The 16,638-nt window shown below is 38.2% G+C and overlaps 1 protein-coding gene and 2 long non-coding RNA genes across 5 annotated transcripts; all 3 read right to left on the bottom strand.

Moving 5' to 3' along the window:
- On the bottom strand, nucleotides 1-9,861 carry LOC124138479. Of its 2 annotated transcripts, none has more exons than XM_048382691.1 (6): nucleotides 9,674-9,861; nucleotides 8,977-9,068; nucleotides 8,678-8,737; nucleotides 1,559-1,615; nucleotides 1,384-1,443; nucleotides 1-1,125 (listed from the first exon to the last, which is right to left on the bottom strand). In XM_048382691.1, exons 1-6 carry the CDS (start codon nucleotides 9,678-9,680, stop codon nucleotides 1,051-1,053), a joined length of 351 nt encoding a protein of 116 aa, XP_048238648.1. In that variant the 5' UTR covers nucleotides 9,681-9,861; the 3' UTR covers nucleotides 1-1,050. The 2 variants fall into 2 exon arrangements, with proteins under 2 accessions (XP_048238648.1, XP_048238647.1); XM_048382690.1 differs by lacking the exons at nucleotides 8,678-8,737; nucleotides 8,977-9,068; nucleotides 9,674-9,861 and adding exons at nucleotides 1,942-2,001; nucleotides 2,276-2,370; nucleotides 3,051-3,986.
- Nucleotides 7,078-8,117, bottom strand: LOC124140076. Its single transcript, XR_007218159.1, has 3 exons — nucleotides 8,066-8,117; nucleotides 7,879-7,938; nucleotides 7,078-7,621 (listed from the first exon to the last, which is right to left on the bottom strand). It is a non-coding gene; the product is annotated as an uncharacterized LOC124140076 (long non-coding RNA).
- A 1,759-nt stretch (nucleotides 9,862-11,620) lies between the features above and the next one.
- Nucleotides 11,621-15,458, bottom strand: LOC124138495. 2 transcript variants are annotated; one of them, XR_007218163.1, is made up of 5 exons: nucleotides 14,570-15,458; nucleotides 14,078-14,169; nucleotides 13,740-13,799; nucleotides 13,164-13,402; nucleotides 11,621-12,910 (listed from the first exon to the last, which is right to left on the bottom strand). It is a non-coding gene; the product is annotated as an uncharacterized LOC124138495 (long non-coding RNA). The 2 variants fall into 2 exon arrangements; XR_006861639.2 differs by having other exon boundaries at nucleotides 11,621-13,402.
- Nucleotides 15,459-16,638: the final 1,180 nt, after the last annotated feature.

Below are 16,638 nucleotides of genomic sequence, written 5' to 3'. Positions count from 1 at the left end.
CACAATGCAATAAGCTTTATTGATAAATAACAATACAAACATCAACAGATGTATAGTAATAATTACAATGTGTAACAACAGTATTACATCGTAGATCACATGCATCATATTGTACAGAATCCATCTGCACACATTATTCATTAAGTATAAGGTGGATATATTCTACTACACAGCATTATACATATATAAACTCACAGGTTATGTAGGATGCTCTTTTTATTCAAATATCAATATAATAATCAATAAATGTAAAGGAATAATAAACATGCATAACAATAGTACTATTTATGGATCACATGTTTGATATTTTTAAGAACATACCAACATAGTTTTTTAAATAAGATTTTTATCAATAAACATATAGTAATAACAACATGGAACAATATAGCACTATAAATAAATCACATAATGTTTATGTGAGAGTATATACACAAAATATGTACATTGCTGTGGTTATGTGGTAAAATTGTATTGCTCAACAGCAAATACATAAAATACTAAATACAAATGGAAACAAGCTACCTTGATAATTGCACTGTTTCACCCACTGTCGTAACCCAGACACATTCCACGTCCCTACCCCATAGTTCCCCCCTTCCTTAAATACTAACTCACTTAGAAACACCACACACTACCACACACTTCTAGTCATCAATTCTCTCGTCCTCTAGTCCTAACCCAGCCCAACATCCTTTACTTCCCCATCCGAACCTGCTCCATGCTGCCTGTCCAAACCGAACCCATCCACTCTCATCTTCTCTCACATCATCCCCAACCTTTAAGAACCAGTCACTCCAACCTCATCACTACATCAAATGGCCAGACACAACTCTCAATAACATGTATACAATTTTAGCCATTCTTTGAAACACAAGTCCATCATTTCCCTCAAAGATGATCAATACAGATACAATGTTATTATACCTATGAAGATCATCTATGCACCCAAGTGTCGCTCCTGTACACAAGGCAAGGTCAAGGTCGGTCCTATACACACGGCAATGTCCGTCTGTGCCGATCCGCCTTGTACTTGAGTTATGAAGGTGAACTTCAGTGCCCTGTCTTCAGGATGTGGCTCAGATTCATGGTACCAAACGTGCCGCTCACATTCTTCCAACTTTGAGGCTGAAGAGAGGAAATACCATCAGGTGTGTACTTCAACATGTCCACTTGTTCAAGGTGGTATATGTTTAGTGGTGTAGAGTATTTGAAAGAAATTACAACTTGAGGTGTTAGAAATGTAAACTAAACTAAAGAAGTGATTTGTTAACACAGTGTTTTGAACAGTTGATTATGTCTTTAAGCTGATCATAAACATTTGGTAAAGCCAGAAATGCATTAAGATTCAGTCCTTATTCACGTTTCAGAAATAAGATTTCTTACCTTGGCAAAGATGCTGAACTGCCCATGTCCCATCGCAGGTGCTGTGTCCATGTCATTGTTCTGACATAAACAAACAAACAAGTAAACATTATGATACGATCCATGGGTCTGCTGTTACAATCACCATATCTCCCATTGCCAGATTGAGTAACAATGAAAACATAAAGTTACATACCGAAAATATACTGAACTGGCTGTGCCCTGTGTAAGGTTGTGTGTCCATTGCCTCTTCCTGAAATTAGTACAAATGTATCACTGGAACAGCCTCCCTCCCATGCTCCGATCTTATGGAAATACAAGACAAAGCAATGGTAGTATATGTGCATGATGATTATTACATGTAATACATGCTTAGTCCTGAACTCGATTATTTACAGGCTGCCGCCATATACCTGGAATACTGTGCGGCGTTAAACAACATGTAAACGTGATAACAAGCTAATGCTAATGGGATGATAATATAAATATTATCATAAATATAGTTCATCCTTCTCGATGGACACCTTAATGTAACCCGAAATGTAATTGACAACAGCGACGGATATTAGGAAATCTTACCCCGAAGATGCTGAACTGACTCGGTCCAAATGCAGGCAGCGTATCCATTGCTTCTAACAACTTTTATAAAGTAGACACAAAGACACACAATGAGTTCTTATAAATATCAAATGTTTAACCGCGTAGGTGAGCTAAATTGTTTCATCACCGCCTTCGTGTTCAATTACTGTCGTCTTATTGAATCTCTGCATGCCTTCTTATTTCTTAAGAAATGTGTTTCCCTTAAATACCACACCTTAAATTCGTATCTGAACTATTATTTTGCGTATTTTATTGTTGATAGATTTACTTACTTTTGTGAAGAAGAACAAGCATGAGTAAAACAGTTACCTACCTGTCGGGCGTTATGTCCGGCGACGGTCGAAGGGAGTCTCCGTACCCCAGTGCCTGATGTCGACAGGTAGGCCGCAAGACCAAGTTTAAGGGCTGCTGATGGTATAGAATAAATACATTAAAATCAGGTCAGACATGAAATGATGAATAATAAATTGCAAGATCTACTTGATATTTCAAACGTTTTTTCACTGAAATGCATGATTTCTTTTCAAAGTAGATCTACTTCAATATATGATGGTCGTATTGACGTTGACGGCGCTGAAGGCCTGAATTTGATTCCAGGTAAATTCCGTCTGGTACTAACTAACTTAAAGATGAAGAATATACAGAACACGTGACAACATCTATTAACACTATATGTGTGCCATATGTCTGAAGGGAAACGTAAACTCATTCATAACAATCAAGAATGTGAAAAGTATTAAAATCATACCATTCACGTTCTCACTGAAGATATTGCTTGATATTTCAAACCTTTTTGTCACTGATGTGCATGATTCCTTTTTCAAGTAGATCTACTCCAATATGATTGACGTTGAAGGCGCTGAAGGACTGTGTTTGATTCCAGGTAAATTACGTCTGGTATTAACTTACTTACAAATGAAGAATATACAGAACACGTGACAACATCTATTAACACTATGTTTGTGCCATATGTCTGGAGGGAAACGTAAACTCATTCATAACAATCAAGAATGTGAGAAAGTATTAAAATCATACCATTCACGTTCTCACTGAAGACAAATTGATAGCAGTTTCAAATTATCACCTACCAGACATAATCTTCTGTTTGGGAAGAGTTTGATAAGTCCGGGAGATGTATAAAACAATCTATTGGCAACAAAAGTAGAGACGGTGTTCTTTGCGCGTGCACATTCGGCGAACGTGGATGACGAATGAAAACGTCGCCATAGTGACGTTGTCTGTTCAAAGGGACGCTACTCTGTAAGTTACGAGTCGTGATTATTCCGCGGCAGCCATGCCGCCATTGTCCAATTGAAATAATTTTCTGAAACATCTATAGGACTTGTGGATAATAGAAATATGGCCTTTTGGGTAATTGAATAGAAAGTACATGTTGTTCAAAATTTCAAACAATTGCTTTCATCAAAATTCTCGCCATTTTGTTCTTTGTTAAGTTTGGTTTTTTTAAACCCTGAAATGCATGACATTTGTTGGAAAGTCTACCCCAATGATAAGAGTGAGACATATTTTTTCTGAGTAAGCTATGGGAGCCGATTGGTAATTTAAACAAGTGTTAATAACATGCCTAGTCATCAACTGCACGGATTATGTAGCGGTTTACTTCAATATACATGCAATGGTATTTTTATACACATGTTCGCATGTTGACATGTTCTATTGATCTAGAAAAGTCAATAAAGACACTGGTGATTGTTAAAGAAACTTTATAAACAAAAGAAAAGGCACGAAAGCAAATATTCAGAGACTTTTAACGAAAATATAAATAAGCCAGAATGTTTCCAGTGACGTTCGAAGCTCCTGTGTGTTGCAAGTCTGGGAAAAACTGGGAAAGCGGAAAGCTTGAGCGGCGATCCACACCATCGGGGCACGAAGACAGTCTGCCAGTTCACAGAGTCTGACGACCCGATCAATTGTAGTCTAACGACAAGCATAGGTTACTGCAGAGACCAAATGTTGAATTACTACTTACGTCACAGAAATGTGGGATTAGCTACATGGGGCGGTAACCCTGTGGTTGAAGCTCTCGCGCCATGCCGGTTCGATTCCTAACATGGATATAATGTGTGAAGTCAAGGTGTGGATTGTTGGTCAAGCCGTGACCAAGACATCACGATGACACGCACCATCAGGAACTGCCATGACAGCCATGAGCACCCGATCAGTTTTAGTCGACTCTTACAACGCGCATAGGTTACTGAAGGGACCAATTCTACCATGGACTTCTGTAACAAAGGTTTCTGAAGGGACCAATTCTACCACGGAATTTCTGTAACATAGGTTACTGCAGGGACCAATTCTGCCACGGAATTTCTGTAACATAGGTTACTGAAGGGGCCAATTCTACCATGGACTTCTGTAACAAAGGTTTCTGAAGGGACCAATTCTACCACGGAATTACTGTAACATAGGTTACTGCAGGGACCAATTTTGCCACGGAATTTCTGTAACATATAGGTTACTGAAGGGGCCAATTCTACCATGGACTTCTGTAACAAAGGTTTCTGAAGGGACCAATTCTACCACGGAATTTCTGTAACATAGGTTACTGAAGGGGCCAATTCTACCACGGCATTTCTGTAACATAGGTTACTAAAGGGACCAATTCTGGCACGGAATTTCTGTAATTTAGGTTACTGCAGTGACCAATTCTACCATAGAATTTCTGTAACACAGGTTACTGCAGGGGCCAATTCTACCATAGAATTTCTGTAACATAGGTTAATGCACAGATCAATTCTACCACGGAATTTCTGTAACCTAGGTTACTGCACAGAACAAGTCTACCACGGAATTTCTGTACCAAAGGTTACTGCACAGATCAAACAGATCAATTCTACCATGGAATTTCTATAACATGGGTTACTGCAGGGACCAATTCTGCCACGGAATTTCTGTAACCTAGGTTACTGCACAGAACAAGTCTACCACGGAATTTCTGTACCAAAGGTTACTGCACAGATCAAACAGATCAATTCTACCATGGAATTTCTATAACATGGGTTACTGTAGGGACCAATTCTGCCACAGAATTTCTGTAACCTAGGCTACTGCACGGATCAATTCTACTGCGGAATTTCTGTAAAATAGGTTACTGCAGGGACCAAATCTACCACGGAATCTCTATACCATAGGTAACTGCAGGGACCAAATCTTCCACGCAATTTTAAAGTGGGGTTAATAGTCTAGAATACGACAAGCGATACCTCAGGGACCGTTGTTTAACGCCGCACTCACCAATATTCCATCTATCTGACGGCAGTCTTTAAATATAATCGACTCGGAACCAGACAATCCAGTGACATGAGCATTGATCTACTCAATTCGGATACGATGACGTGCATCAACCAAGTCAGAGAGCTTGATCACCCGATCCCATTAGTCGCCTCTTACGACAAGCATGGGTTGCTGAAGACCAATTCTAACCCACACCGTCACGTGTCGGGTCCGATTAGTATAGTGTAGTTCACTTATCACCAAGATTCTCCAAATGGGCACAAGGCACAATGTACAAAGCAAATGTTTGTATCCCCGGGATATTGCTGAAAGTTGGTTTGTTAACTGTTGTGTAAAGCAGTCCTCAGCAATACTCATGCGAACTCACCTTTACCTGTAAAAACCAAGTCTGAACCAAACGAACCAGTGATTGATATTATGATCCGCCCGCCTCCGTGGTCTAGTGGTAGAGCGCGATACATGATCAGTACATCTCCAGTGTGTGTGTATGTGCGTGCGTGCGTGCGTGCGTGTGCGCGTGTGTGGCTGATTGTACTAGTCCCGACTAATGACGATTTTAATAGTGCTAACCCACTGAGATACCATGGGTGAGTTTAACATGAATACCGAAACCCCGAGCCGACCAGTCCTTGTATTAGCCCCTTAATACGGAGCGTCGGGCAGGGTAACAACAAGTACCATCTTTCAAAGTCTTTTAATGTGACACGGCCAATCTACTTTTGTATTAGGATAGGAATATTGTACACTGGATAATCGAGGCTGAAACCCTGTTAGTCTTCATTGTCCAATCCCCAGTGACATAATCCGGTTTAACGAGTCATTGGACAACAGTATGTTCCAGTCACTATATACACACATTCCAAACAGCAGGAGACCGAAAGGGTGACAAGGTTTGTTCAAGCTTGTAGACATTGTTGTATTTTTACCAACTCCCACATCTATAATATTAGTGTGTGGAGTGTATAGTTTACTTCCAAGTTGTAGCTGACAGTTAGCAAGTGCACTACAACAGTTCCGTTATGCAAACAATAGACAGACAAAAAACATTAACAATGCAATAAGCTTTATTGAAAAATAACAATACAAATATCAACAGATGTAAGGTAATAATTACAATGTGTAACAATAGTACTACATTGTAGATCACATGCATCATATTGTAAAGAATCCATATGCACACATTATTTATGAATTATGAGTTGGAAATGCTCTACTAAACAGCATTATAGATAGTTATATAAACTCATAAATTATGTAGGAAGCTCCTTTTATTTAATTTCAATAGAATAATCAATAAATGTAAAGGAATAATAAACAAGCATAACAATAGTACTTTTTATGGATCACGTGTTTGATATTTTTAAGAACATACCAACATCTTTTTAAAAATAAGATTTTTGGTATAATTTATGAGGTAAAACTGTTTTGATAAATTGCACATACATATATACGTTCACATGTTACGAGGGAAGTTCTTGATAAATATATATTTATCAATAAATATATTGTAATAACAATGTGTAAGAAAAGCACTATATATAGATCACATAATGCTTATATGAGACTATGTACACAAAATATGTTACTACATTGCTGTGGTTATGCGGTAAACATGTAAGGCTCAACAGCAAATACATAAAATACTAAATACATATGTATTTACAGTTTACGAGGAATGTATTCATGAAAACAAGTGGTATCTACAACTGGTATACTCAATCTAAATGCATAGATATTTATATAAACTATGTAAACCTAATCAACGATAACGACACATCTTGTTTTAATAGTAATGCTCCAATCATCCTTCTATTAATTACTTCCTCCCCCGAAGTATTGCTGATGCTACCTTGATTTTTTCACTGGATCACTCACTATCCTAACCTAGTAAGACACATTTCACATCCCTACCCCATAACCACACTTCTAGTCATCAATTCTCTCTTCCTCTAGTCCTAACCAAGGCCAACATCCTTTACTTCCCCATCCGAACTTGCTCCATGCTGCCTGTCCAAACCGAACCAATCCACTCTCATCTTCTCTCACATCATCCCCAACCTTTCAGAACCAGTCACTCCAACCTCATCACTACATCAAATGACCAGGCATAACTCTCAATAACATGTATACAATCTTAGCCATTCTTTGAAACACAAGTCCATGATTTCCCTCAAAGATGATCAATAGAGATACAATCTTATACCTATGAAGATCATCTATGCACCCAAGTGTCGCTCCTGTACACAAGGCAAGGTCAAGGTCGGTCCTAGACACACGGCAATGTCCGTCTGTGCCGATCCGCCTTGTACTTGAGTTATGAAGGTGAACTTCAGTGCCCTGTCTTCAGGATGTGGCTCAGATTCATGGTACCAAACGTGCCGCTCACATTCTTCCAACTTTGAGACTGGAAAGAGGAAATACCATCAGGTGTGTACTTCAACATGTCCACTTGTTCAAGGTGCTACATGTTTAGTGGTGTAGAGTATTTGAAAGAAATTACAACTTGAGGTGTTAGAAATGTAAGCTAAACTAAAGTGATATGTTAACACATTGTTTTGAATAGTTGATTATGTCTTTAAGATGATTATAAACATTTGGTAAAGCCAGAAGCATGCATTAAGATTCAGTCGTTATCCAGATTTCAGAAATATGTTTTCTTACCTTGGCAAAGATGCTGAACTGCCCATGCACCATTGCAGGTGCTGTGTCCATGTCATTGTTCTGAAATAAATAAACAAACGAACAGGTTAACATTATGATACGATCCATGTGTCTCATGTTACAAATACCACCTTTCCCACTGCCAGATTGTATAGAAAGAGTAACAATGAAACATAATGATACATACCGAAAATATACTAAACTGGCTGTGCCCTGTGTAAGGTTGGGAGTCCATTGCCTCTTCCTGAAATTAGAACACATGTATCACTGGAACAGCCTCCCTCCCATGCGCCGAATTTTATACAAGAGAAAGCAATAAGGTGACCTTTAAGCATGATACGTTTATGTATGTAACGCTCCGTCCAGAATACGATGTGTATTCAACAAAGAATGTTGTCTGGTTGACCTGGATAATGCAAGAGGAATCCCACGTTCTGATTGAAATCACGGAAATCCTAGACCTTCTGTCTATCAAACACCCCCATCTATATTTGCGCATAATAAAAAAAAGGCGACATTGGGATCGGGTGGCCAGGCGGTGATTTGATTGGCATTGCCATTGTGCTCGTGGATCGTTGATCAGATTATCAATCGTTACTTTGTCTAATCCAGATTCAATTATTTACAAGCTGCCGCAATAAAGCTGGACTATTGTGCGGCGTTACACAACATGCAAACAGGCTAACAAGCTAACCCTAATGGTGTGAGAAAATAAATCAACATATCATTATTAATATAGTTCATCCTTCTCGATGGTCACCTTAATATAACCCCCCAAAAGAATATGAAGAATTCTTACCCCAAAGATGCTGAACTGACTCGGTCCAAAAGCAGGCAGCGTATCCATTGCTTCAAACAACTGTTATAAAGTAGACACAAAGACATACAATGAAAACGTTATGATACATAAGAAATATTTAACCACATACGTGAGCCATTTAACTCCTACCGTCTTATTCAATCTCTGACTTCTTATTTCTAAGAAACTTGTTTACTTCAAACATGACCCCTCCGTATGTGTACTATACTTTGCGTGTTTCGTGTGCTGCATTTACTGTCTTTTGTACAAAGACCAACAGACGTAAAACAGTTACAAACCTGTCGGGCGTTATGTCCGGCGATGGTAGAAGGGAGTCTCCGTACCCCAGTGCCTGATGTCGACAGGTAGGCGGCAAGACCAAGTTTAAGGGCTGCCAATGGTATAGAATAAATTCATTAACGGCAGGTGATACAAGAAATGATAAATATTAAATTGCACGATCTGCTTGATATTTCAAGTTTTTTCTTCACGGAAATGCATGATTCAATTTCCAAGTAGATCTACTCCAATATGATAGTCGCACGTATTGACATAAAGGCGCTGAAGGCCTGAGCTCGATTCCCCACATGGATACAACGCGTGAAGCCCACTTCTGGTGTTCCCCGCCGTGGTATTGCTGGAATATTGCTGAAACCCGTGTTAAACCCAACTTACTCCTCTTACTTCTGAAAGAAACCGTGAATTAATCCAAAACAATGAAGAGTATGAGAGACAATATTCTTAACAGTTCATAAGACAAATTTAGGTAACTCTGAAATAACTACCGACCAAGCATTGTTCCGTTAGGTAACTTTCAGGGCATATACAACTTTAGTATACTTGACAACATAATATATTAACACTATGTGTGTGACATGTTTCCAAGAAGAAACGTAAACTCATTCACAACATTCTAGAGTGTGAGAATAGTACCTAAAACCATAGCATACGTTTTCGCTGAAGACAAATTGATAAAGTTTCAAAATTACCACCTACCAGACATAATCTTCTTGATTAACTCTTTGGAAAGAGTTTGAGAAGTTCCGTAGACGTATAAGACAATGTATTAGCAACAAAAGCAGAGACAATGTTCTTTGCGTGTGCACATTCAGCGAACGTCGATGACGAATGAAAACGTCGCGTGACGTTTTCTGTTCAAAGGGACGCTACTCTGCAAGCTACGAGGCGCGACTTTTCAAACCCGTGACAATAATTTTCTGTGGTTTGTAAGTTGTTTTTCTATCGTTTTTGGACGGCCATGTTTATCGCGGTTAGTCGCGCTATGACGGTGTTTAGCATCACTCCGATGATATATCAAGTAATGGATCAAACAGACCAGGGATTGATATTATGAGCAATGATCCACGCTTTAGGGGTACGATGACACACAAACAATCAAGTCACCGAGCCTGACCATCCGATCCATTATGTCGCCTCTTACGGCCAGCATAGGCTGGTAGGGTCCAGGTCTGACCATGAATCACTATGGGAGTCTTTCTTAAAACCGACCCATACACCCACCCACTTCTAACTTCAGGTAAACATTGCTTTCTGTCTCTTCTTTTATAAGTAATTGTTAGCGACTTTGCAAATGTTTTGATCTATCTTTCTATCATATGATCACAATACGAATTATAAATTTTATATATATCGATGTAGTCTGAATGTACACAAATATATACTGATAAGTATCAAGTTCAGCCCATCGCCGGAGGTTTAAGGTATGTCCTTCGGGGCGATATGACAGATGTTATGACACTTCAAAATGTAACAATGTTTTCGTATTAAATTTGATTGTTGGTGTGTCACGCCGCACTAAGCCATATTCCAGCTATTTTCTGTAAATAATCGAGTCTGGGTCAGACAATCCAGTGATTGACATCATGAGCATCGATCTACGCATTTGGGATACGATGACATGCTTCAACCAAGTGGGCGTGCCTGATCACCCGATCCCGTTAGTCGCCTTTTACGACAAGCATGGGTTGCTGAAGACCTTTTTTAACCCGGATCTTCACAGGTAAAAATGTACCTACGTTTACTCGAGGAAAATGGCGACATAGTCCTTCCAAATCTGATCCCACATGTTGTAAGTTTTCCGTTTGGGAACTTTAGTCTCGGCCTGGCGTCTTGGGTTTCTAGCATCCATGACATATCTTGATGATGTTGTTGGTCTATTTACATGTTCATTCCAGTCTAATACGGCCATATTCGTCCGAAAACGATAAACATCGTCAGAAAAGTTAAGTCTTTTGTTATGATATTGCAGCAGCGAATTGTTGAAACTTTCAACGAAAAACGTGTCCATACAATGAATGTAGTCGTCGGTGTGTTTATACACAACAGTAGTTTTCAAAGCTTGACACAGAAGTAGCTCAGCCTTTAGGTCACAAATTAATGTTTTGGATGATTCATTGTGCACGTCGAGTCTACATGTCGACCTTTCTGAACAATTATTATTTTTCATGCGTAGTCTGAAATGGATATCGCCAGGTTGAAACGAGTGCCGTAAAGCTGGAGAAAGCTGCTTTCTAAATGGCTGATGTCGACTTCTTGTTAGTCATTTCAATGGTCGGTCAAAGTTCGCGAAAGGTCGGTCTGACGTGACCCGTAATGGGATGTCCTCAGATCTTTGTTTAGCGGCAGCGAGAACTTAGATCTGATTTTAATGAGATTGAATATACTTTGGATAATCCGAGGCTGAAACCCTGTTAGTCTTCAGGACCCAGTCCCCAGTGATATAATCCGGTGTAACGAATCATTGCACAACAGTATTGTAACTATATATATATACACATTCCCAACAGAAGGAGGCCGAAAGAGAGTGTTTCTGGATAATGGGGTACGGCGTGACAAGGTTTGTTCAAGCTTGTTGACATTGTTGTATTTTTACCAACTCCCACATCTATAATATTAGTGTGTGGAGTGTGTAGGTTACTTCCAAGTTGTAGCTGACAGTTAGCAAGTGCACTACAACACCTATGGAAACAATAGACAGGCAAAAACATCAACAATGCAAAAACCTTTATTCAAAAATAACAATACAGAAAACAACATATATGTATAGTAATAATTACAATGTGTAACAATAGTTCTACATTGTAGATCCCATGCATCATATTGTAGAGAATCCATGCACACATTATTCATGAATTATGAGGTGGAAATGTTCTACTAAACAGCATTATACATATATAAATGCATAGCTTATGTGGGAGGCTCTTTTTTTAAACTATCTTTATATTATCTTATAAATATAAAGCAATAATAAACATACATAACAATAGTTCTATTTATAGATCACATGATTCATATTTTTAAGACAATATGAATATCTTTTTATAATAAGATGTTTTGTATAATTTATGAGGTAAAGCTGTTTTGAAAAGTTGCATATACAAATACATCTATTCACATATTATGTAGGAAGCTCTTTTTAAAAAGTATCAATGTAATAATCAATAACTGCATAATAAGCATGCATAACAATAGTACTATTTATAGATCACATGTATGATATTTTCAAGGACATATAAATATCTATATCATAATAAGATTTCTGGTATAATTCATAAGGTAAAACTGTTTTGATAAATTGCATCATAAACAAATATACATTCACATGTTACGTAGGAAGTTCTTATTGAAAGATATAAAAATATATTTATCAATAAATTTATAGTAATAATAACAATGTGTAACAAAAACACTATATATAGATCACATAATGCTATTTCAGAGACTATCTACACACAATACTTTTGTACATGGCTGTGGTTATGTGGTAAAATTGTTCTGTTTAACAGCAAATATATAAAATACAGAATACAAATGTATTTACAGTTTACGAGGAATGTATTCATGAAAACAAGTGGTATCTATATCTGGTAAACTCAATCAAAATGTATAGCTATTTACATAAAGTATGTAAAACTGATTAATGACAATGAACATATCATTTTGGAATAGTAATGTTCCAAATCATCTTTCTATTAATTACTTCAATTTCTCTACCCAGGTACAATCGTATAACTATGAAGATCATCTATGCACCCAAGTGTCGGTCCTATACACAAGGCAAGGTCAAGGTCGGTCCTATACACACGGCAATGTCCGTCTGTGCCGATCCGCCTTGCACTTGAGTTATGAAGGTGAACTTCAGTGCCCTGTCTTCAGGATGTGGCTCAGATTCATGGTACCAAACGTGCCGCTCACATTCTTCCAACTTTGAGGCTGAAGAGAGGAAATACCATCAGGTGTGTACTTCCAACATGTCCACTTGTTCAAGGTGCTAAATGTTTAGTGGTGTAGCGTGTTTGAAAGAAATTACAACTTATTAGAAATGTAAACTTAACTAAAGGGATATGTTAATACAGTGTTTTGAACAGTTGATTATGTCTTTAAGATGATTATAAACATTTGTTAAAGCCAGAAGCATGCATTTAGATTCAGTCGTTATCCAGATTTCAGAAATAAGGTTTCTTACCTTGGCAAAGATGCTGAACTGCCCATGTCCCATTGCAGGTGCTGTGTCCATGTCATTGTTCTGAAATAAACAAACAAACAAGTAAACATTATGATACGATCCATGTGTCTCCTGTTACAATCACCATATCTCCCACAGCCAGATTGTATAGAAAGAGTAACAATGAAAACATAAAGTTACATAACGAAAATATACTGAACTGGCTGTGCCGTGGAAGGTTGTGTGTCCATTGCATCTTCCTGAAATAAGAACACGTGTATGACAAGAACAGCCTCCCTCTCATGCGCTGATCTTATGGAAATACAAGACAAAGCAATGGTATTATTATACTATATATGTGCATGATTATTACATGTAATACATGCTTAGTCCTGAACTCGATTATTTACAGGCTGCCGCCATATACCTGGAATACTGTGCGGCGTTAAACAACATGTAAACGTGGTAACAAGCTAATGCTAATGGGATGATAATATAAATATTATCATAAATATAGTTAATCCTTCTCGATACAATATCGTGTTAATAGAACCCCAAATGTAATTGACAACAGCGACGGATATCAGGAAATCTTACCCCGAAGATGCTGAACTGACTCGGTCCAAAAGCAGGCAGCGTATCCATTGCTTCAAACAACTGTTATAAAAAACACACAAAGACACATAACGAGAAAGTTCTAATATATATCAAATGTTTAACTGCGTACGTGAGCTAAATTGTTTCATCACCGCCTTCCTGTTCAATTACTGTCGTCTTATTGAATCTCTGCATGCCTTCTTATTTCTTAAGAAATGTGTTTCCCTTAAATACCACACCTTAAATTCGTATCTTAACTATCATTTTGCGTGTTTTATTGGTGATAAATTTACTTACTTTAGTGAAGAAGAACAAGCATAAGTAAAACAGTTACCTACCAGTCAGGCGGCATGTCCGGCGATGGTAGAAGGGAGTCTCCGTACCCCAGTACCTGATGTCGACAGGTAGGCGGCAAGACCAAGTTTAAGGGCTGCCGATGGTATAGAATAAATACATTAACGACAGGTCAGACATGAAATGATGAATAATAAATTGCAAGATCTGCTTGATATTTCAAACGTTTTCTTCACTGATGTGCATGATTCCTTTTCCAAGTAGATCTACTCCAATATGATGGTCGTATTAACTTTGAAGGCGCTGAAGGACTGTGTTCGATTCCAGGTAAATTACGTCTGGTATTAACTTACTTAAAAATGAAGAATATACAGAACACGTGACAACATCTATTAACACTATATGTGTGCCATATGTCTGAAGGGAAACGTAAACTCATTCAAGACAATGAAGAATGTGAGAAAGTATTATATGAAATCATACCATTTACGTTCTCACTGAAGACACATTGATATCAGTTTCAAATTATCACCTACCAGACATAATCTTCTGTTTGGGAAGAGTTTGATAAGTCCGGGAGATGTATAAGACAATGTTCTTTGCGCGTGCACATTTTGCGAACGTCGATGACGAATGAAAACGTCGCCATAGTGACATTGTCTGTTCAAAGGGACGCTACTCTGCAAGTTACGAGGCGCGATTATTCCGCGGCAGCCATGCCGCCATTGTCTAATGAAATAATGTTCTGAAAAATCTATGGGACTTGTGGATAATTGAAATATGGCCTTATGGGTAATTGAATATAAAGTACATGTAGTTCAAAATTTCAAACAATTGCTTACATTAAAATTCTCGCCATTTTGTTCGTTGTTCAGTTTTTTTTGTTTAAACCCTTAAATGCATGACATTTGTTGGAAAGTCTACCGCAATAATTAGAGAGAGTCACATTTTTTCTGAGTAAGCTATGGGTGACGATTGGTAGTTTAAACAAGTGTTAACAACATGCCATATCTGGTCTTCTAGTTCTTAAATGTCTCTATATGTTGATGGTCTTTCAGTTATATTTTTATTTAAACCCTGAAAGGCATGACATTTTTTTACCGCAATAATGAGAGACAGTGCCAACTTGTGTGTTCATCACAAGCAGAATGTGCTTTTCCCTAGTTACGGCCTGCACGCGCTCGTTTACAGTGGAAAGACATTGTTTATCATTTTCAGTATTTATTGTAAATTTAATCTGATGAAAAACAGACTTTGCCGCCGTGTTCATGTAACGCTTCAAAAGTTTTCTTGTCTTCTCTAGTAATATACTCATGGAAAAAACAAATCTCTGGCAATCATTTAATATTATTGGATTTAATATGGATTAATGTCTGAATTACGTTGCAATTGAAGTGGATAATATTTATTCATATACTGCTTATCAAACTTACGAAATATCGGCGTGAACACTGCGTTTTGGGACAGTGTCCGTCTCTCGCGCAACGGAAGAATCCATTTCCATTGAACAGGGGACTGTGGTGCAGTGTGACGCGGTGCACGTGGAGTTCATGCTCAATGTATTCGTCAGTGCGTCACATCGACTCGACACATAACTGTACTGGACTCCCCCAACAAACCTTCCACGCCTCCTGTGGTCATCAACTGCGCGGATTATGTTGCGGTTTACTTCAACATACATGCAATGGTATTTTTATACACATGTTCGCATGTTGACATGTTCTATCGATCTAAGAAATAAAAGTCAATCAAGACCCCGGTAATTGTTAAAGAAACTTTATAAACAAAAGAAAAGGTACGAAAGCAAATATTCAGAGACTTTTAACGAAAATATAAATAAGCCAGAATGCTTCGAGTGACGTTCGAAGCGCCTGTGTGTTGCAAGTCTTCTTTCTATCATAAAACAACAGATTGTTTCTCCCCGTTACGGTATTAATAATTAAAAACGGTCTCCATGGACGTACAAACGCAATGCTTTAATACAATGCTTTCTGTGAAAGTTGTTTTCAGTGTTGTTTTATGTTTAATGAACAATATTCCAGCTATTTCACGTCATCCTATAAATGATGGAAGCTCGGCAATGAAAACCATCGATTGGTATGATGAACGTCGTCGTGGTATACGACAATACAAAACGTTACTCGTGAGCTTGAACACCCCGTACCCATCAATTCGGGTCCTGAAACAAACATTGAATTGAGGACCAATATTATTACCCGAGATCACCATCCAACGTGGAAAATGCAAATAGCGTAATCCCGCTTGAGGGTTCAGGTTAAAATTAGTCCCCAACAAACACTGACTAATTAGATTAGTATTTTTCACTTATAAACACTCGTCAACCTATGGACAGCAAAACTTGACTGGAATGACTGGTTGAGGAGACCCATTTAATTCCAGACCCTGTTAATTCCAGTCTGACAACAAACATTAGGTTGAGGACCAATATTATGACCCGGCATCTCCACAGGGTTAATCTGAGATCATCATCCAACGTGGACGATGCAAATGGTGTAATTCCGTGTGGGGATTCCGGATTAGAAGTAGTCCAAAACAACCTATGCTTGTATACAGGGCGACTACATGGATGGGGTGCTCGGTGATC

The sequence above is a fragment of the Haliotis rufescens genome, unplaced genomic scaffold, assembly GCF_023055435.1.
Source record: "Haliotis rufescens isolate VD_foot unplaced genomic scaffold, xgHalRufe1.0.p SCAF_40, whole genome shotgun sequence".
NCBI classification, from domain to species: Eukaryota; Metazoa; Mollusca; class Gastropoda; order Lepetellida; family Haliotidae; genus Haliotis; species Haliotis rufescens.
Note: the sequence above shows the minus strand (reverse complement) of the source record. Positions and strands in the feature narration are given on the sequence as shown.